The 22,161-nt window shown below is 54.8% G+C and overlaps 1 protein-coding gene across 3 annotated transcripts in view; it reads left to right on the top strand.

Annotated features, from left to right (window-relative positions):
* The window catches only part of LOC116954019 (E3 ubiquitin-protein ligase pellino homolog 1-like), a 39,304-nt gene extending 24,350 nt beyond the window's left edge, over nucleotides 1-14,954 (top strand). For all 3 annotated transcript variants that reach the window (XM_032974408.2, XM_032974409.2, XM_076051926.1), the window contains 4 exons: nucleotides 15-116; nucleotides 1,818-2,057; nucleotides 2,881-3,096; nucleotides 4,498-14,954. In XM_032974408.2, coding sequence (XP_032830299.2) covers nucleotides 15-116; nucleotides 1,818-2,057; nucleotides 2,881-3,096; nucleotides 4,498-5,178 — 1,239 coding nt within the window. In that variant the 3' untranslated portion in view covers nucleotides 5,179-14,954. The remainder of the gene's footprint in view (nucleotides 1-14; nucleotides 117-1,817; nucleotides 2,058-2,880; nucleotides 3,097-4,497) is intronic.
* Nucleotides 14,955-22,161: the final 7,207 nt, after the last annotated feature.

Here is a 22,161-nt window from a genome sequence, read left to right as displayed (position 1 = left end):
GTGTGTGCGCGCAGGCCGTGTCGAGCAAGGAGCAGCACAGCATCTCCTACGGCCTCTCGCGGAGCCACGTGGTGGTGGTGGAGTACGTCCACGACCTGGACCAGGACATGTTCTTGGTGAGGGCAGCGGAAGCGACCTCCGCTTCCGCCCCCCCCGCCCCCCGGCCCCCCTCCCCGATCGGCGTTGCCGCTCCATCGCCGTCGCGTCGTCGTCGAGACAAAATCGACCCGTTAGGAAATCTCGCTGGGGGCGCCGCAAATGCTTTTTCCGCGTTGCAGGACAGCCCCGCCGAAGTGGATCCCGCAGAGCTACCCTCGGGGGTTTTCTTTGAGTCACTTCTGGTCCGCGCGGTTAGGGGGCGGCATTTCCCCCCCCCCCCGACCCTCCAACCCGCTGTGCCATCGAGAGAGCGGCCGTTGGCCGCGTGGCACCGGGACCGATATTTAATTCTCGCAGCCGGCGGCGGCACGATCGCCGGCCGTCGCGCGCGGTGCCGATGCTGTTGTTGGCACCCCCCGTGTCCCCCACCGACCCGTCTCCCCACCCGCCTCCCCCCGCTGTGTCGCCACCTTCGTGCCCCCGCTGACCCGTCTCCCCGCCGATGTGTCTGCTGCGTCTCCAAGCCAGCACCCGACGCGTCTCCTGCCGAAGCCGCCGCACCGCCACCGCGCCGGCGCGCCCCGCGTCCGTGCGGGTGTGTGGTGTGTCCCGCGTCTGTCAGAAGCGGGGACCGCCCGCGCTTCTTCGCCTGCGCCTGCAACGCACGCGACTCCGCCTGTGCCTGCGCCTGCGTCTGCGCCTGCGCGATCGCGACGGGGGTTTGCGTCTGTGCATCGCCTGCGCCGCTAGCGGCAGGACGGCGGGTGGCGACGGCGTGCCTCCTCCTCCTCCTGGGGTCGCGCGACGTGACCTCTTAGAGGGATGTCGACGTGACCTCTTAGAGGGATGTCGACGTGACCTCTTAGAGGGATGTCGACGTGACCTCTTAGAGGGATGTCGACGTGACCTCTTAGAGGGATGTCGACGTGACCTCTTAGAGGGATGTCGACGTGACCGCCGCCTCCGCGTGGACGGACACCGGGGAGCGACGTCGAATCCGCACCACCCCGCGGTGCCGGGATTTCCGCTCACCCCCTTCATAGGTGGAAAGCGAAAGGACGCCCGGAATCTTGACCTAACCGACGTGCGTGTCGCAAACCGCAGGGCGCGTAGCGTAGCCAAATTGAGCGCCGAGGCAGAGGGCGATTCGCCCAATGCCGTCGGTTCGCTTGGCCGCGGAAGAGAGCAGCCTGGCAGGTGGTTTGTGGAGAGCGTAGACTGCACCTCCCTCCGGAGGCTTCGCTCGGAGTCGACGTAACGCGACTCGATCCCCCCGACGTCTCCCGGCGACCCCTCCTCGGCGAGCCGCTGGCAGTGGGCGGCGGCGGCGGCGGCGGCGGCGGCGGCGGGGGAACCCCCCGGGTGGCAGGATGGCAGGAAGGATGGCAGGAAGGATGGCAGGAAGGGTGGCAGGAAGGATGGCAGGAAGGGTGGCAGGAAGGATGGCAGGAAGGGCCCTCCCGGTGAACCGGACGAGCCGCAGTTCCGACCCGTCGATTGTTTTGACGTTCTCGAAAACGGCAAAACGCGCGCACTGGCGTCCGCCGCCACCAAAAGACGTCGCGGCTCGCGGCCTGGCGACGTGGGAACGCCGGTGTGGCCTAGCGGCCCCGAGGGCGCCTCCTCCCTACCCCCCAAGTCCAGCTCACCCGTGCCCACACCGTCTCCCCCCGCGACGGTTGCCCCCCCCCCTGACGGTTGCCCGCGTGCCCACGTAGGTGGGTCGCTCCGGCGAGGCTCCCGTCGACTTCGTGGTGATGGACACGGCGCCGTGGAAGCCACCGGGCGGCGGCGGCGGGGACGGCGGCGGCGGCGGCAGCGGCGGCAGCGGCGGCAGCCCGACGGCACAGAGCACCATCTCGCGCTTCGCGTGCCGCATCCTGTGCGAGCGCTCGCCGCCGCACCGCGCCCGCGTCTACGCCGCCGGCTTCGACTCCTCCAACAACATCTTCCTCGGGGTGAGCAGCTCGCCCAGAGGCTCGGACAAAATACCTCAGAGGGCCGGGCCTACCAGCAGTGATTGCTCTGCAAGAATAATAATAACAATAATAATAATAATCCATAATAGCGTTTTTTTTGTGGTTAGATCACCTAAATAGAAATGTGTTTTTGATGTCACCACTGCCCAATGCAGCCAATTGGTAAGGTTTGTCACGTAAACAAAACGTGCCAATTCGTTACTAGGTCACTGGCCGCTTGTGTGTGTTCGAGAGTAAACCCACAACATTTACCGTGACATGCCGGTAATTAGAACCAGCCTCATGAGGCGACACAGTTGTGGAGAAATTCTCCTCCTGTTTCTGTCTTAATATAATGGCTCAAGACAAAATATTTCTGATCGGATTCACAAGCGGTGAATCCGATCAGCTGCCTTATGCTACACCGATGCAGGCGTGCGTTCGTGCGCGCGCGTGCGTGTGTGTGTGTGCGTGCATGCGGGGGGGGGTAGTGTAGCGGTTAGCGCACTGCGCTACAAACCCGGCGACCTGAGTTCGATTCCCGCTCATGGCCACCAACACAGACGACGATTATCTGAACCGGTCCTGAGCCTCTCCCCTAGGTTGACGCGGCCTCTAAATTGGAGTACCTGTTGTGGTGTGTAAACATCGGCACTGGGAAGACGAAGCCCCCCCCCCCGGACGTGGTGCTGGCCACCCACCCCCTCGTGCGCCGTGCCGACCCTTAATCGGCGCCCGCTAACAGCGCTCGCCCCCGACGGTCTGTTTAACGGCCATGCCGGCGTGGGTTGGGGGTGGGTCCCCCGGACCTTGGTGTGCACAGGAGCGTGCAACTAAGTGGCGCGACGCGGACGGCTCCATGGACGGCCTCACGACGAACGGCGTGCTGGTGATGCACCCGCGCGGCGGCGGCGGCGGCGGCGGCGGCGGCGGCGAGCTGTCCGAGCTGGTGCAGCCCGGAGTGTGGCGTGAGGTGTCGGTGGGCGGCAAGGTGTACACGCTGCGCGAGACGCGCTCCGCACAGCACCGCGGATGCCTGGTACGGATGTGTGTGCACGCACGCGCGCGCGTGTGTGTGTGTGTGTACGTGCGCCACAGTAGGGGGCAGTCATCTCGGTCGACCCGTGGCACCTGGGTCTGCCCCGTGACCTCCTGCCGGCGGGCGCTCGACACTTCACGTGGCCTCAACGTGCACGTGGCCTGGCACAAGCGCCGTGGTGACGTCACCGCCATTTAGTGGCAAATGGCACTCCCACACCCTGTCCTGTAGGGGCTGGCACTGCACGCCAAGCGTGGTGCCATCCAGCGCATCAATCAGCGCTCACCGGGCCCCTCTAGGGCCGGTACTACACCCACACCCTCGTGGTGTCCGCGATGTTGTCACAGCGATACACGTGTGTGTACGTGCCGACATTCATAGGTGCTCGCTATAACAGCACTTGCCCCAACAATCTGTTGAGGCTTTGCTAGCGGATATTTTTCTATGTTTATGTGTGTGTGTGGGGGGGGGGGGAGCGGTGGCGCAGCGGTTAGCGCGCTGCGCTACGGACCCGGTCACCCGAGTTTGATTCCCGCTCATGGCCAACACGGGTGATGATTATTATTATCTGAACCTGTCCCTGGTCCTCCCCTAGGTTGATCTGGTTGCAATGTGTAAACATCGCCACTAGGGAGACGAGGCCAGTCGGGCGTGGTGCTGGCCACCAAACACCCTCATGTGCCATGCCGGCATTAGTTAGGCGCTAACTCGCTAACGGCACTTTCCCCAACAGTCTGTGAAGGCTACATGGGGGTGGGGGGGATCTCTGTTTCATTGTTGTGTGACGTCCTCACACGGGCAGCCCCGTACCTGCAAGCACGTGTGCCCAAGCAGTCACCAGCGCTCGCCCATCATGCTTGATGTCCACAAATCGACAACGTGTAATCGCGAGCAGAAAAATTTTGATTCGGTTGACCCAGCGGGAGGTCACCACGACCCAGCGGGAGGTCACCACGACCCAGCTGGAGGTCACCACGGCCCAGCTGGAGGTCACCACGACTTAGCAGGAGGTCACTACAATCCAGCAGGAGGTTGCCACGACCCAGCCAGAGGTCACCACGACCCAGCCAGAGGTCACCACGATTCAGCCGGAGACGACTGTTAAACTATTGAACCAATTTTTTTTTTGGACCAGGTAAAGCCCACCGAGCTATGTAGCTCTTTTTCAGAAGCCACAAATGGTAGCTCAACAAAGTAAACGTGGGGGGGGGGGGGGGGCAACCGGAGGACTCTGAGAAGAATCCACACGCCTCCGGGGAGAGGAAAATATACAGCAGGTATCAGGGTCGGGATCGAACCCCTGACCTCCTGCATACCAGGCGAGGGAGTTAACATCTAGCACCAAGACATGCAGCGCCCACCCTCCCTGACCCCCCCCCCCCCCCCATGCGGCCCGTCCAGGTGGAGACGGAGAGCAACGAGCTGCAGGACGGCTCCCTCGTCGACCTGTGCGGCGCCACGCTGCTGTGGCGCACGGCCGAGGGCCTTCGCCGCTCGCCCACCGTGCGGCACATCGAGCTCCTGCGCCAGGAGCTGAACGCCGCTCGGCCGCAGTGCCCCGTGGGGCTCAACACCCTCGCCTTCCCCAGCGCCGCCCAGCAGCAGTGGCGCGGCGGCGGCGGCGGCGGCGGCGCGGGGGGAGGGGGCGGCCGTCACGTCGCCCGGCCCGACGCTCGACAGCCCTGGGCCTACCTGACGTGCGGCCACGTGCACGGCCGCCACGATTGGGGCCTACGCGAGGAAGCCGCCGCCGCGGGAGCGGGGGGGACGGGGGGGACGGGGGCCGCGTGGCAGCGGCAGCAGCAGGAGCAACGACGCGAGTGCCCCGTGTGCCGCTCGCTGGGGCCCTACGTGGCCCTGTCGCTGGGCTGCGAGGCCGGCTTCTACGTGGACGGGGAGGCCCCGACGCACGCCCTCACGCCGTGCGGCCACGTGTGCTCGGAGCGCACGGCGCGCTACTGGGCGGCTGTGCCGCTACCCCACGGCACGCACGCCTTCCACGCCACGTGCCCCTTCTGCGCCGCGCAGCTCACGGGCGAGCAGGGCTTCGTGCGCCTCATCTTCCAAGGCCCCGTCGACTGAGAAGGCCGCCCGCCGGCGGTCGCCCCGAATGTGCGCGCGGTCGCTCGCCCGTCTCGTCCCCCCGTGGCTCCCCGTGCAGAGTCGTCGCTCTGTTGCCCGGTCGCCCAGTTGCCCAGTAAACCGGTCGCCTGGTCAACCGGTCGTCCGGTCGTCCGGTCGCCCGGTTGCCCGGTCGCTCTGTCGCCCGATCGCTCGCTCGCTCGCTACGCTCCTGCCCTCTACTGCCCCGCAACACCACCGGGGGCTCTTGGGGCAGTCGAGGGGCTGTGCGCAACGAACGACTGGGGTCCCTCCACTTGCCCTGAACCCCTCCCCCCCGCCCCGGCCAGTGTTCATTGAGTTGACACTCCAGTCCTCTTTAGTCTTGAGGGCTCAGGCTATTTGACAACAACCTGTGTGGATTTCCGGCGAAGCGGCCAGGAGCGTCCTTTTATTTAGCCAGGGGATGAATATTCACAGGCTTCGTCGAGACACGTGGGAGCATTTGCCGACCTGCGAACGAAATGCACGGACGAAGACTTAACAAAATACAAATCCGGTGGAGTTTGAATCTGACGAGCGAGCAGTGGGATGGTGGCGGGAGATTGTCGAGGTCGGACCTTGGAGGTTATCGGGTAGCGTGTCTGGCAGAAGGGGGGACGGAAAGCTTTTGGCCGCGGTGGCGATCTTATCCTCCGAGATAACAAAAAAAAATCTAAAAGAGATAATAAAAATCACACAGGTTGTGCATGGAATAGCCTAACGGGGCTCGGAAGTGCCGACTGCATCAACACTGCCACTGGCTGACCCCCCCCCCCCCCCCACCAACCCCAGACCCCCCCCGGTCGTCCGCGCATGAACCGCACCACAGCGTCACGGGGGGGAGGGGTGGGGGGGTGGGGGGGTTGCGATGGTGTTCGACCAGGGGGTGTGGGGGGGGGTCGTGAGGATCGCGACGGAGGAGGAGGGGGAAGGACGACGTCCCCCGAACGTGGCGTTGTGAAAACTTGTCGCCCGCGGGGTGTGGTGTGTGTGGTTATTTTTTTACATTTCGGAGCCGTAAAGGGCACGGCGCTGTTTAATTTTGGATGCAAATTGAGTTCGTTTTTTTTTGTATTGGTATTTAAGAAATTGTTGTTTTCAAGGCTGCACAGTTGATTTTGTACAATTTCCCACCTATTTATAAATTGCAATGCAAGGATTTATTTAAGTTGTTTGTGTTGCTTCTGAGTGTAATTAGCCGTTTTTAACGTCTGCTCTGGTGAGCTAAAAAAAGCCTCCGTTGGGGTCAGAGGCGAGTCGTCCCCGCAATGTTGATGTTAAAGTATTTTTGTTTTGCGCCTAAACAAAATGCCCGAGGGTCCCTTTTGCAGCTGGCTTACCCTGCCAATTATTTAAATGCTGGAGCCTAATTATAGACAAGAGCTGTGGATTATTTTTGTTTCTTGGAGTATTTATTTTGAAGTGTGCCACGATTCTCGTGCTGCCGCTGCTACGTGAGTTGACGGAAGTGTGTCCGGAAGACGCCGTTGCGCTTAGAGAGAGGTGCATGGATTACAAGACTTCCCCCCCGCCGCCCCTGCCACGCGCCCGCTATGCCAAGCCTCCGTAGACACGAGACGGCACCCTCGCTGTGGCACAGCCTCCGTAGACACGAGACGGCACGCCCGTTGTGGCACAGCCTCCGTAGACACGAGACGGCACGCCCGTTGTGGCACAGCCTCCGTAGACACGAGACGGCACGCCCGTTGTGGCACAGCGTCCGTAGACACGAGACAGCACCCTCGCTGTGGCACAGCCTCCGTAGACACGAGACGGCAGCCTCGCTGTGCCAAGCCTCCGTAGACACGAGACGGCACCCTCGCTGTGGCACAGCCTCCGTAGGCACGAGACGGCACCCTCGCTGTGCCAAGCCTCCGTAGACACGAGACAGCAGCCCACTGTGGCACAGCCTCCGTAGACACGAGACGGCATGCCCGCTGTGCCACAGCCTCCGTAGACACGAGACAGCAGCCCACTGTGGCACAGCCTCCGTAGACACGAGACAGCACCCTCGCTGTGGCACAGCCTCCGTAGACACGAGACGGCACCCTCGCTATGCCAAGCCTCCGTAGACACGAGACGGCACGCCCGCTATGCCAAGCCTCCGTAGGCACGAGACGGCACGCCCGCTATGCCAAGCCTCCGTAGGCACGAGACGGCACCCTCGCTGTGCCACAGCCTCCGTAGACACGAGACGGCAGCCTCGCTATGCCAAGCCTCCGTAGACACGAGACGGCACGCCCGCTATGCCAAGCCTCCGTAGGCACGAGACGGCACCCTCGCTGTGCCACAGCCTCCGTAGACACGAGACGGCAGCCTCGCTATGCCAAGCCTCCGTAGACACGAGACGGCACGCCCGCTATGCCAAGCCTCCGTAGACACGAGACGGCACCCTCGCTCTGCCACAGCCTCCGTAGACACGAGACGGCAGCCCGCTGTGGCACAGCCTCCGTAGACACGAGACGGCTATGACAAGACGTGTCATAGCCTTGGGGGGTGGAGGCGGGGGGGGGCCTCTTGACAAGAATGAAACAGACCCACCTCCCAAACAATTTTTGCCAACGTCGGCTCCGACAGTATATGACGAGGACTTTGGGGGGGGGGTTCAGAGTTCAAACCAGCAACAATGCCTCAACAGAATACATAACAATAGTGGCTCACGAGAGAAGAAGAGTTCTGATCGGATTCACGAGCAGTTCTTGATCCAGCTGCCTTGTGTTGCAGCAATGCAGGCATGCGTGCGAAGGGACTCTAGTAGACCGGTCTATGCTCAGCACTTGCGCAACGCGTGCCAACGTCACCTCACTCGCACCATCTCAGCGGTGGGGGGACACCCGGCAGCAGCGGTAACGGCCCTTGGCGTTTCACTTCAATGAACCGGACGGCTGATGACGCACCGGCACGCAGCGATTACGAAACACTTACCCTCCGGACCAAATGCACACAACTACGAATGCTTCTTCATACCGCCGAACGCATGGGGGTGGTGGGGGATGGGGAGACCTGGGGCCACGCAAGGCCCGAGACTTCGTTCTGTAGGGCACACTGCCCCCCCCGAGGCCAGCGGCGGGATTGAGAAACGTCCAAGAGAACGGGCGTTCCCGAAATTTCCAAGCGTCTTAAATCTGGCCGTACGTTAAGAGACGCGGAAAAAAATCGATTATTTTCTCTGATGTACAACAAACTAAAAATTACAATTTTCCTCTCCTCGATCCACACTGCCCGAGGCCTGCCGCTTCTGAGATGCTCCCAGTGATATCCGTCGCTGGGAGCATCGCCGCCGCGCTAATCGGGTCCTAGAGCGGGGGAACACGTTGGGACGCGGGCGACGGCGCCGCACCTCCGATTGAGCGCGGCCGTGCTACGAGGCTAAATGCGGCGCGAAAGAAGTTCAGCACGCGCGTAGCTACTAGTGCGCCGCACTCGGTCGCCGGCGTCACCGCGAGCGCCCTCTCTCGCAGCGGCAGACGTGACAGGTTGCTGGCAACGTGCGGCGGCCCGGACGGAGGCCCCCCCACCCCGCCGCCCCTGTTCCGAGCGGCGTTTGGCGGTGGGGTGGGCAACGGCGGCTTGACGTGCGGTTGGGTGTACCTCGTACCTCCGCACGGTCTGTCTCGGTCCACCTCCTCCTGCTCGGATCGATCGGGTTTCCGTCTACTCGAAAGACGTCCGCCACCGCAACACCGTCGCGTGCCGTTTCTTAGCGTGCCGTCGAGTTTCCTGCCTGCAACTTCCGACCGCTCCTGCTCCGTTTATTCCTGGACGTTCCGTTCATCTGCGCCCGTGTGTGACAATTGTCGTGAAGGTGGAGAGGGTGGGTGCGGAGACTGAAGGAAGGTCTTGAAATGTTAATTTTATTTTTTGAGAAAATATCACACGTTCGTGGCAGCTTTCTCTCTCGCGCGCGTGCGCGCGCGCGTTTAAAATGTTCGAGTTAATTCGTCGCTACCGTTTATCGTAGTGGACTAAGGGAAGCGTACTTGGGCTGCCGAGGAGGGCGGGAGAGGGAGACACGATGAAGCCCCCCGCGGTGACGAGAGAGGGCGCTGCTGACGGACCGCTCCCCCGTGGGAGCGATGAGTCCGGCGGTGCGAATGCGCTCTTCCCCCAAACCCCCAAACCCCCTCCCCCGCGTTGAAGTTCTCCTCGACCCGCCAGTTGACTGAAGCCCCGCATCGGATGCGCGGGGGCGGCAAATGGCGGTGGCATTGCCATGTCCTACTGACGTCGCCGCGTGTGGCACCGCGGCCGCTGGGTGGCTGGTGCCACGTTCTCTTGCCACCGTGCCGTCATCAGGTGGCAGCGGCGATTCAGTGCCCGGCATTGGCGCCACGCACCGTGCCACTCGGAGGTCGTCCCCCCCCCACCCACCCACCCACCCGCCCGCCGCTGTCTTAAGTTATTATTGCGTCGGTGGTGTCGCTGCTTCTGTTGTTTGGCAGCTGCTTCGTTAGTCGTGCCGAGTATCCGTAAAAAAAAGCCGTCCCGCGCTGACGTCGCGCCAGCGTGGCTCTCTCTCTCTCTCTCGTCGCCGGCACTGGCGAGGTTACCCCCGGGTTGGGCGACGGCGCACATAAATCGCTCGAGCGTTGCTACGTAGATCATAGAGGGGTTGGTGGGTGGTCGGGGCGCTGGAGGGATACGGGGTGGGGGTGGACCGCGTACGTTTTTGTAAGTGGCGATGGTGGCGCGGATAGAGGCGAGAGAGAGGAGAACCGGAGAGAGGATTTTGGGGGGGGGGAAACGTTTAAAAAAAAAAAAGTTATTTTACGATCGACGATGCAATTGTGGGCTTCTGTGTGTGTGTGGTGTGTGTGGTGTGAGGAATGGCGTGAGGTTCGACGTCTCGCAAAAAGGGGGCCACTCCGCTACGCAGCTTCCGTAACCCAAGCGGGACATGAAGCCGACTTGTACGACGCACGTGTACGCGGCCTGCGTTGTAACACCTGACGACGACGCCGCCGTCTCCACGTGACCGTGGGCGCCCTCTCAGTGACGGGCCGCACCGCTGGCCCCTTGTGGCCCAGGGCAGCGCGGGGCAGCCACTCGCGCGGTGCTTCGGGGTTAGCGGTCCTGGGTAAAACCGGGACACCGGCAACGTGTTAAACCGTTGTCGTTAACGCTGACAAGTCAACTATTTATTTGACCCCGTCCGTCAACCCTTTCGTGAACCATTCCTTTAACCCCTTTTAGTCACCCTCTCGTTGACCCTTTCGTCAAACCTCTTTTCCCCGTTTCGTGAAGCAGTCGCCGCTATCATTAACCCTCCCTTCATGAACCCCCGACCGTCAACCCTCTATTCAACCCCATCGTGAACCCTGAACCCGCCGCGTGGCATGCGTGCATCATCGCCCGCGCGTGCTGCCCCCAACGTGTCCCCGTACACTACACACCTGGTATGCTTTGTTATAGATGCTCACGTTGGTAGACGCTGCAGCGGAGTCGGCCTCGACCTGCTCCTGCTGGGCGTCCGTCCGGCCTTCCGGCTCGGCTCGGTAACAAACAGGAAGGAACTTCCGCCCGAGCCGAGAAGCACTTGGAAGTGGCCTGGTGCTCGAACTACAGAGTTGGGGCCGCGAGGCCCGGATAGGCGTCGGGGTACCCCCGCTAGCGAGGGTACCCCCCCACTACCCCCATTCCCCCCACTACCCCCATTCCCCCCAGCACCCCCATCCCTCTCCACCCCCCCATTCCTTCCACCACCCCATCTCACCACCCCCCCCGTCCCCCCCTCTCCACCCCCCATCTCCACCACCACCCTCTCCCCCACCACCCCCATCCCTCCCCCCCATCCCTCCCTACCAACCCAACACCCCACCACTCCCTCCTCCCCACCACTCCCCCCACCCCGGGTCATTTGCCATACGCGTGAGCCGGAGTGCCCGCGTGTGCTTGGTGGTGTGAGAAGAGAGGAGAAACCCCCACAGCATTTCACAATTCGGGTGCGACGGTGAGGCTGGTGATTAGCAGGAGGCCTCGTCGGGCATTTTTGCCAGAATTGTGAAGTCGCGACTAATTGCCACGTTTTTATTCACGTGACAAACCTTAGTTGATTGACTGTGCCCGGTGGTGATGGGGGGGGGGGGTTAACGACATGTTTATATTTCTACGCGATCTAACCCAAAAAAAAACCTGCGTGTCAAACCGGTTTGTATTTATTTAACTTGTTTTAACCTTCGCTTCGATCTCCCAGCGGGGTTTCTAACATCGCAAGGAGAGCGTTCCAGACGGCCACAGAAGCCTTTCTGAAAGCGAGCGAGCGATGCCGGTGACCATCTTTGTTCGATGCCTAGCCAAAAGCCGCTGCTGCGATGATGACCAGAGTTGGCGTGACGGATGGTTTATGTTGAAACCGTAATGTTTGTATTGTACAGGACATGACCTCCACCCCCCTACGGTGGCTAGGAGATGTTAACTCCCTCGCCTGGTATGCAGGAGGTCGTGGGTTCGATCCCGACCCTGACGCCTGCTGCTGTATATTTGAAGTTTGCGTGTCTCTCTCATCATGGTGGCTATGAGACGTTAACTCCCTCGCCTGGTATACAGGAGATCGTGGGTTCGATCCCGACTGACTGTATATTTGGAGTTTGCGCGTTCTCCCCGTGGTCGCGTGGATTTTTCTCCGAGTCCTCCGGTAACCCCCTTCCCCCCTCCACATTTGGATTGGACATCACGCACGCGCTTTGAGTGTTTGGCCGCCGTACATTTCCACACGACGACGATGATGATGATGGTGATGTTGGGCCACATCGCTGAGCTCTCATTCGTGATAGCCGGGGGTTCGCTTGTGAAAAAACGAGCTGCTCAATGGTGGGGGCCGTACCCTGGTAAAATAAAAAAGTATATATTTAGTTTTAGTCTCCCACCCAGGCCCACCAGATTCCCCAAGTCCTGTAGACTTGGGAGCCGCGTTGGCTGTTGACGCGGCACGCAAGGCGGCAGAGGCGGCCTCCGTAGGCCATGGCGGGCGGTCGTCTTGACGGTTCCGCTCAGCCCCCCCCCGCGTCTCGTCGAGCGGGAGGCGCTGAGTTCACGGAGGGGGGTGATGGGGGAGGCGGAGAGCTGGGATGGTGTTTGTTGTTGTTGTTTAACAGTCTTACCCATACTCTTTGTTTTTTTTTCGGTAAAGCCACGTCGGTATCAAATAAATCACGACGGACGCCTGTGTTGCGCCCGAAACGTCGTGATTTATTTTATTTTCTACCTACGTGACTTTACCCAAAGAATCAAAGAGTATGGATTCCTGCAGTCACGAAAGTTTCAAATCTAGTCTTACCCATCGCCTGACGGCATTCTTGAACGTCGGTCAATGCAGCGTCAGCTCTCCACGTTACCCGCGGGGCGATTAATCCGGCTTACGTAATAAACGAAAGTAATAATAATGATATAAATATCCTTGATTTGAAGCTTTCGTGACTGCAGGAATCAATACTCTCTGGTTCTTTTGATAAAGTCACGTAGGTATAAAATAAAAATAAATCACGTTTCTATTGCAACACAAGCAATCATCATCAGGTGGGAAAACCACAGCAAGACATTTTTTTTGGTTGAAACAAATTTTCTTGCTGTGGTTTTCCCCACCTGATGATGATTGCTTGTGTTCCAATCGAAACGTCGTGATTTATTTAATACCACCGTGACTTTACCGAAAGAATCAGATAGTATAAATATCTTTTGATTTAAAGCTTTCGTGACTGCAGGGATTCATATTATCGGTTCTTTCGGTAAAGTCACGTAGAAGGGAAATAAAATAATAATAAAATAATAAAAATATAAACCAATTATTTTATTGTTTCCCTTCTGCGTGACTTTACCGAAAGAACCAGAGAGTATAAATATCCTTCGGCGTTATATTTTGGGTGAGATCGTGCCGGCATCAAGCCTTGGATTTGTTTTCAGAAACCAATTGTGAATCTTCGGTCATATCGGCTCGTTGACAAATCTTTACCTCCTCGCCCGTGGCTGCTGTTAACAAATTATCAGCCGCTCCTCACTCGTCGATGTGAGTTGCCGGGGGGGGGGGGGGTCAGTGGCTCGGTGCCCGGCACGTGACTATAGACGTGGTCACGTGTCGGGGCGGGGGGGGGGGCAAAGTGAACCCGAGCACTTTCGGAGGCATGCGACGACCCACGGCGATGCCTTCACACCCCCCCCCCACACCCCCCACCACACCCCCCACACCCCCCCACACACCCAACCACCCAAAACTCTCCGTAGGCGAACAGCACGACGTTCGTGTGTTTTTTTTTTGCGTTATCCGCGTGTTTTTGTTGTGTCCAGGCGTGCCTGTGCCACCCCCTCCCTCCCTCCTCCTCCCATGACCCCGGACAATCGAGAGTCGACCGCCTGCGATGCGTCATTTGCCGCGCGCAGCTTCTCCGACCCTTCGCCGTCGTCGATTTGTACGGAATCTCGACCAGCGCTCGCGCGCTCGCTCGCGTCTGTATTCGCAATCGGTCGCGGTGGTGTGGGGCGAGGCGAGTGTTCTGGAGTGGACAGCGGAGCTGCACGTGTTTTATAATAGCGAAGAAGAAGTAGGTGGTCGGTGGTTTAAGGGGTTCCCGTGAGAAGTTATTTTGTAATGTTCCAAGTGTCTCTAGTTTCCTCTTCCCCCCCCCCCAAATCATCACCGGCAGTCGTCATCGGGGGTCCACACGGAGCCCCGGAACGGATGGTTTGACTCGACGGTACAAAGCTGCAACGTCGGCGGAACGTTGTCTGATAACTCCATCGCTGTATGATGCGCGATAGCCGATTGGTAACGATTGGGGTTATCGAGTAGTTAACTCGTAATAGGGGGGGGGGGGGGTTGGGGGTTGGGTTACATCCCGTTATACACAACATGCCAATGAATTCGTTGCTAGTTCAGCAAAACCGGTGTGTTGGAGAGTGAACCCCCACAACATTTACAATTCGTGAAGCGTGAGGCTATATAGTCACGCGATCAACTCCCCCCTCTTATGAATACCATTGGTCGTGAAAGCCGACAACTACCACGACTGCTGTGTTAAACGAGTTCACGCGTACTGGCCGCTGAGAAATGTTATTTCTTCCCGTCGGTGCGACTAACAGAGTTCGCCTGTCCATAGGCGAGAGATTCCTGCCGTGGCCCGTGGACTAAAGATGGGAATTCCCAGGTTCCAGCGATCTCCCCTCCCCCCCCGGGTTGGTCGTGTGAGCGTGCCACCCCGGCGAGGCGTAATTGAAACTCAAATAAGTAATATTTTAAAAAAAGACTTTTTTTATATAAACGCTTTAGTGACATGTACCGTAATCGTCATGGCAGAACTCCACGATCGAAGTGGCTGCAAAGCTTGCCATAACGTAAGGGGACCGTGGCCAATTAGACCCAAGCAGAAACATAACATCTAAAAAAAATAGTGTTCAAAAATATTTTTTTTGATAGAATATAGTATTGTCATCGGTGCGACATAAGTATATCAAGTTTGCAGTCGATACCACATTGTGAAGTGGGTTAAAATTGAGTTACAAGTTTTGAGGATACAACAACAACAACAGACAGAGCGAGTTAAATAAGAGCGTGTGATTAAAGAAAAAACACGCACACACGTGGCAGCTTCGAGTGACGATTGTAATGTGTGGCCGTACGTTTCCGATTGTACGTTACCGCGCGTTGAACTTCCTTCGCACCGTGCCGTGGCCAGCCGGGAAGGACGACAAACGAGAAACGCGACGTAAAGGAAGCAGTTTCTAGAGAAATTCGTTTCTATTAAAGTTTTGAGTTGTAACGCGAACACCCTTTTCCCCCCGAGTGGCCTCTCGTTTCTCGACGGTTCACCTTCTCGGCGGAGTGGTGGAGATTCCACATTCCTATGGCGGGTGAGGCAACAACCACCGGTGATAGTCCGCTCACAAAGTAGTCGTAGTAGCCAGGGCCATATTATTCAATAGGCGCCAATAGGCACTGTGACTAGGACCTACGGAAACTAAAGGGCCTACGAAAACAATGTTGACCGTGTTTATTTGATTAAAAATAAAATTAACCAAGATATCGTATTGAATAAATACATTTATATATAGCAAGGATTGGTGCTGAGTTCATACAAAGGGCAGTCACGTCAATCTTTTTTTCGTAAGGTGAGAGAAATTAATTAACTGGAGATTAACTTTTATAGATTTTTTTTTCCATTGCAAAATTAGCAAATGACATCTTTCAAATTGTGTTTTTCGCACAAGCTCATTCTCAAAAGAGGTTAGTGCAAGGGAAGACGAGGCGCTATCACTGAAGTTATCATTTAAGACCTACGAAACAAGTGCCTAGGGCCTACGAGAACCTGAATACGGCCCTGGTAGTAGCCACGTCAGGGTCAGGATCGAGCCCCCGACCTGCATACCAGGCAAGGTAGTTAACATCTCATTGTTTTTTTCGCTAAAGTCACGTATGTAGAAATACAATAAAACTATATATAAAAATAAATCACGACGTTTCGACCGCAACACAAGCGATCTTCATCAGGTGTAAAAAATATATAGCGAGGGAACACATAGGGTAACAAACGCAATACATAGAGAGCGTTAAACTGCATGGAGGTAAATACAACAAGAAGATGAGATACTCTTTGGTTCTATTCGGTAAAGTCACGTAGGTAAAAAATAAAACAACAAAAATCACGACGTTTCGGCCACAACACAAGCGGCCTTCATCAGGTGAAGGGATCAGGCTGTCTCGAGGACAGCGCTGGAGTGAAACACAGCCAAGCTCAGACCGCGACCTTTATGATGACCTTAAGATGAGAGACGAGAATTCAACAAACCTAAGAAAATATTACGTGATGCAAAACCAGTCGGCCAATAAGACAGACACTTGCCTGGCGGACCACGAATTTCAGAAGAGTGCTACATTTCGTGTTCATCCTCTGGGTTGAACACACCAGCATAGACAGAGTGAACAAATACGAGGTACAAGGTAGCAGAAATACATATACAGGGACACCAAGAGGAAAGACGGACAGAGAAGCAAGACAAAGGGCCGGAGGGATGAACAGACAGAGGCTTAAATAAGCAGTAGAGGTGGGGGGAGGGGCCGCAGAAAGCAAGGGGCGCAAGTGCGCGGGCGGAAACGGACGAGAGTATAGAGACAAACACAAAACCACGGTAAACATAAAACGAAGCACATTAAACAAAACACAAAAGACGAAGCACATTGAGGCACTTCGAAGAACAGACAACACAGGGCAATAAGTTTAGGACAGAATTGTAAAGGTAACTTCCCCGTAGAAGTGTGTTAATAAAGAATTACAGCTTTCGTGACTGCATAAATTACTCATTGGTTTTTTTCGGTAAAGTCACGTATGTAGTAATACCATAAAATTATATTTTAAAAAAACAATGAGTAATTATGCAGTCACGAAAGCTGTAATTCTTTATTAACACACTTCTACGGGGAAGTTACCTTTACAATTCTGTCCTAAACTTATTGCCCTGTGTTGTCTGTTCTTCGAAGTGCCTCAATGTGCTTCGTCTTTTGTGTTTTTGTTTAATGTGCTTCGTTTTATGTTTACCGTGGTTTTGTGTTTGTCTCTATACTCTCGTCCGTTTCCGCCCGCGCACTTGCGCCCCTTGCTTTCTGCGGCCCCTCCCCCCACCTCTACTGCTTATTTAAGCCTCTGTCTGTTCATCCCGTTTACCGAAATAAATCGCACACTGACGCCTATCTGAATGCAGTCACACCCATCACCCTGCACATATATCCTCATCAAGACGCTCATACATCGGGCTAAGAAAGTGTCAGATGGTGGTAGTCTGAGACGTGAAATTAAATATGTTAAAGAAACCCTGCAATTGAACAGTTACAATGATGCACAAATCAACCGGGCACTAAATGCCAAAACCAAATCAAATAACATGAGCGTTTAAACTGACCCAAGTAATTCAAACTATTAAAATACCGTACATTGTGGGAGTAACTGATGAACTCGCCAGGTTTTTGGAAAAACAAAACATCACATTTGACAAGGTACATAAAATACAGAAACTAATATCTGGTACTTGAAGATGTATTACCAAGGCTATCAACAGAAAGTGTGTACTGGATTAATTGCTCGTGCGGCAAATGCTATGCTGGGCACACAAGACGAATGATCAGCACGAGACAAAGAACACCAAAGAAATATTCAATACTCCCAAATACAACTGTCGGCAAGTGGAAGAACACGCGTGCGAACAAGGACACTCGATCTTGATTTGAAGCTTTCGTGACTGCAGGAATCCATACTCTTTTATCGTTCTTCATCAGGCTTGTGTTGCGATGACGACAGCTCGTGTTGCGATCGAAACGTCGTGATTTGTTTTATTTTACTTCTAACTACGTGACTTTACCGAAATAACCAAAGATTAAGGACACTCGATTTTGATGATGTTGAAGTTGTGTAAAACTCGTTGCTACTGGCCAAGACTAATTAGAGAATCTATCGAAATTGAGAGAAATTAGAATAAATTTAGCCGTTTGGATAGCTTTAGACTTAGTGCAGCTTGGAATTGAATCATCAAACAATACATTATTTAAATGCATGCCTATACAGGTCACCATACGTCAATGGGAATAACCTGTGAGCAGACGAGAACAGCTACTGCTATTTTAGTGTACTCAAGCTACAGGAGAAACATGAACAATGCGCATCCTTAATGTACGTCGATTACCATATGAATAACCCAACCGGTAATGGATACCCCACGTAATTAATACGCATTAATTAATCCCCTCCCCCTTCGCACGTGAAGGGGCTCACAAGTGACGTCATCACATCTGTCCCTCTACGGAACGAAACGGGAGGATTTTTCCACAAATCTAGCTGCCGCCTGATGATGCCGGTTGTAATTATTGGCGAAACGCCGTACTCAGATTGTACATGTTGTGGCTTTGCTCTCCGACACCAAACTGGTGTGCTGTACTGGTAACGAATTGGGTATTATGGACCAAATAGGAAACCTTTTACAAGGAATCAAGTCTGCATTAACCATACACGGCACTTATGGGGAACAAACATGCTCTTGATAACATATACATTGTCTTTGAGACTGATTGGTCTACACTAGAGACGGCCTTCTTTAGGGCCTCGTCTCAGCAGTGTCAGACCACAGAACGCCAAAAGGCGAACAGGACAAGGACAATGCCACTATCAGAGCATTTATAACTCGGGGTGAGCAGCTACAAAATGGGACCTTTCTGCCAGTATCAAAGTAAGAATAGGTGTTTAAGCTTTCTGGCAAAAGTTCAACATACAGCACAAACGATAAGCTCTGAAGAAGCTCCATTGGCCAAAACGTCGCCTATTATATACATGTTTTGTTCATTCCTTTTGAAGGCCGACATTTTTGGAAAAGATGAATGCCAAATCCCAGAGTGCCTGGGTTTTGTCGACTGTGGTGAAGGGAATTCGACTCGGTGGTGACTGCTACGACCATGCGAGTAATCACAAATCGAGGCCTCAGTAAGAATTCTACATATTTTTCTAAAATACCTGAATGAAAATATACCAGCTGCGCTAATATTTCATGAGAGAGGAGAAGGGAAGCGTGGATAGGGAGGAGTGTACAGATGGGAATTCTCTCCCTGGCTCTCAAAAGGTTGAGTTTAAAATAATGGAAGTCTCGGGCCGGTGGCATGGGCCCCATGGGTTTATTGCAGAGCTTCGCTGTGTGAATCTGGCAGTCCGCCAGATTCACACACACTCCGCGCCGCCTGCATCACTGCTGACGTTAAAGATCTCCGTGACAATCTAGGTTTGAAGTTCGATTTAAAGCTTTCGTGACTGCAAGGATTCATCTTCTTTGGTTCTTTCGGTAAAGTCACGTAGAATGAGAATAAAACGATAAATTGATAAAATAAAATAACAAATTCTCACGACGTTTCGGCCACAACATGATGAAGGCCGCTTGTGTTGTGGCCGAAACGTCGTGAGAATTTTATTGTGTTATTTTATTTTATCAATTTATTGTTTTATTCTCATTCTACGTGACTTTACCGAAAGAACCAAAGAAGATAGATTTGAAGTTTTCGTGGATCCCCGTGACGTTATTGGAGAGGAGGAGGCCATCGTGTGCCGGTGTCACGGTGCAAATGTGACAATTACAAACAAACAAACGTGCAAGTTCACTGGCATTAGGATTACGCGCAGCAGAAATCATCGCCCCCCTACTGGCAGACCCATGCCCGCTCGCAGGCCAGGCGCTGAGACGCATTGTGCCGCACAGAGATAGCTGGCACTGGGTGGGCCCTGAGCCTAGGCCACACAGCAATCATCGGTGGCGAGGAGATGTTATATCCCTCGCCTGGTATACAGGAGTCCGTGGGTTCGACCCCCGACCTTGACGCTTGCTGTGTATTTGGAGTTTGCGTGCCTCTCTCGGCCCTTGGTTCGCGTGGATTTTTCCCTCCACATTTGGAATCAACATCGTGCGACTTCGAGTATTTGTCTGCAGTACATTTCCACGTGGCAAGCGAAGGCGTTTAGCTATCATTCGTGGCCAGGTAGCTTCTGAAAAATAGCTACATAGCTCAGTGGGCCTAACCTGGTAAAATAAAAATATAGTTTAGTTTTAATTCATCGCTCCTTACTGTCAGATTAACGCCTGCTTTGCAGGCCAGGTGCTGAGACGCATTGTGCCACACAGGGGCAGCTGCCACTAGGGGGTCCCCCTAGGTGAGGTCACACAGCAATCATCGCCCCAATAGTGGCAGATGAATGCCTCCTGAGACGCATTGTTGCGCACAGGGACAGCTGCCACTCGGGAGTCCCCGAGGCTACGTCCGGGACCCCCCAGTGTTTGAGATTAGACACCGACGCAAGCTCTCCTTTCACGTGTTCAGCGCTCAGAGACGTGCCGCGAAGGAGGGCGGCATCAACCACAAACTCATCCCCTTTGCTTTATCCGCGACACGCAATGACCGGCTCGGCAGTGTCAGTGAGCGAGTGAGCAGAGGGAGTTCCACGGTGTAACCACAGAGTCGCCACAGAATGCGCGGCGTCGCCCATGACCCAATTTCCCACTCATCGTCCACAATTACGATTCCTCGTCCCAAATTCGACCAACAAGAACAACAAAACAATTACTATTTTAATTCATTGAGAGTATCTCAAGGTCTGGTGTGCAGACGTGGTAAGGGGTTCGCAACTCTCACTCGAGATATTCCGGGATATGTTTTTATTTATATTTTGTAAAAAAAAAATTAAAAGTCACCTAATGTCATTAATTGTACTGTTTCAGCCCGTCCACGATATCAGCTGACGCCGTTAATGTTCAAACAGAATAAATGTGTATGGACTTCGGTATGAATTGTATGCATTCATTATGTCAATTCATTTTCTTGAAATATCCCATTTAAATCTCAGTGGCCACCGGGAGACCGATGCCAATTCTGTTTGGGTTGCCAATCCGCGAGCGCAGTGGTTGTTGTTAGCCTGCGGTGCACTCACCGCCTGGGAGCGCGATACATGGCCAGATTTAGTTTTAAGGTTGATAATCGACGATACAAATTAAGCACAGGGCACGTAAGTACAGCTACTCTGTATTTATATTTTAACAAAAATTACGATTAAGAACCAAAGGGATGCAAGGCTGCAGTAAAGGTTAAGAAGCACTGCGGTAGGCCCAAATGTACGGTAATTCCGGGACGGGGTGGCAACCCTATGCAGAAAGTCGGGCGACTCAAATCAATCAACCAAATTGTGTTCATTTCAAGGCCACTTTCTCAAAAGCGAGCCTCCTACCGTTCCCTGAGTGAGATATCTGTGTTAGATGTCCGAGTGAGATATCTGAGTGAGTGAGACATCTGAGATGTCTTAAGTGAGATGTCTGAGAGAGATGTCTGAGAGAGAAGTCTGAGTGAGTAAATATATCTGAGATGTCTTAAAATGAGATGTATGAGTGAGATATCTGAGAGAGATATCTTAGTGAGTGAGATATCTGAGTGAGCTATCTGGGTGAGATATATGAGATATTTGAGTGAGTGATATATCTTAGAGATATCTAAGTGACATGTCTCGAGTGAGATATCTCCTTGAGTGGGATATCTCCCTGAGTGAGATGTCCGAGTAAGATGTCTGTGTGAGTGAGATGTTTGATTGTGATATCTGAGTGAGATATCTGAGTGAGATATCTGAGTGAGTGAGATGTCCGAGTGAGATTTCTGTGTGAGTGAGATGTCTGTGTCCGGCAAAAACAACCCCTTACCTCGTGGTGCTGGACGGCAATGCTGTGATGGGCAGTGCCGTGGGGGGAGGGCCAAGTTAAATTGGCCTTTCTCATGGCGTTTGTAATGACCACAGCGGCCAAATGGGGGCTCTGGACGGGTGCGAGGGGCTGGTAACCCCTCCAATTAATTACCACTAAACCACGACTGAATTTTTAATTAATAAGCTTGTGCCGGAGGCCCTGGGGGGACAGGCGTCTATGACGTCTCCTGGCCAAACCCATTTGGCGGAGCCAGCAGACTGAATCCTTACCCTCGGGGTTCCTCCAGAAACAACAAAATACCACTATGTGTAGCCACGTGGAATGTTCGAACGCTCACTGCGGAGGAGAGGCTGCCACTCCTCTGTTGGGAGCTGGATCGGTACCGCCGGGATCTTTGTGGTCTTTCAGGAGGTCCGGTGGACCGGCTCTGGCTCCTGCCACCATGAGGGGTGGACAGTCCTCTTCTCGAGGCAGGAGACTGCCAAACAACAGGGAGTGGCTCTTCTTCTGAACAAAAGAATGAAGGGAGCGTGGGAGCGTGGCGGTGAGGTGTGGGAAGCTGTAAGCCCCAGGCTAGTTTGAGTTCGCATTCCCATCAACCAGAGGCGAGGAGTGGTGGTCGTGGTTACTTATGCCCCTACCGCAGACAAACATCCGTGGAGGGATGCAGGCAAGGCCGATGAGTCAGATGCCTTCTATGACCTGTCACAGGTGCTAGCTAAAGTGGCCCCTCGGGATAGTTATCTTGTTGGGTGACTTCAATGC

The sequence above is a fragment of the Petromyzon marinus genome, chromosome 53 (assembly GCF_048934315.1).
Source record: "Petromyzon marinus isolate PM22_M1 ecotype Great Lakes invasive population chromosome 53, UKy_Petmar_22M1.pri1.0, whole genome shotgun sequence".
Taxonomy (NCBI): Eukaryota; Metazoa; Chordata; class Hyperoartia; order Petromyzontiformes; family Petromyzontidae; genus Petromyzon; species Petromyzon marinus.
The sequence above is the reverse complement of the archived record's forward strand: the minus strand, read 5'-3'. Positions and strand labels throughout refer to the sequence as shown.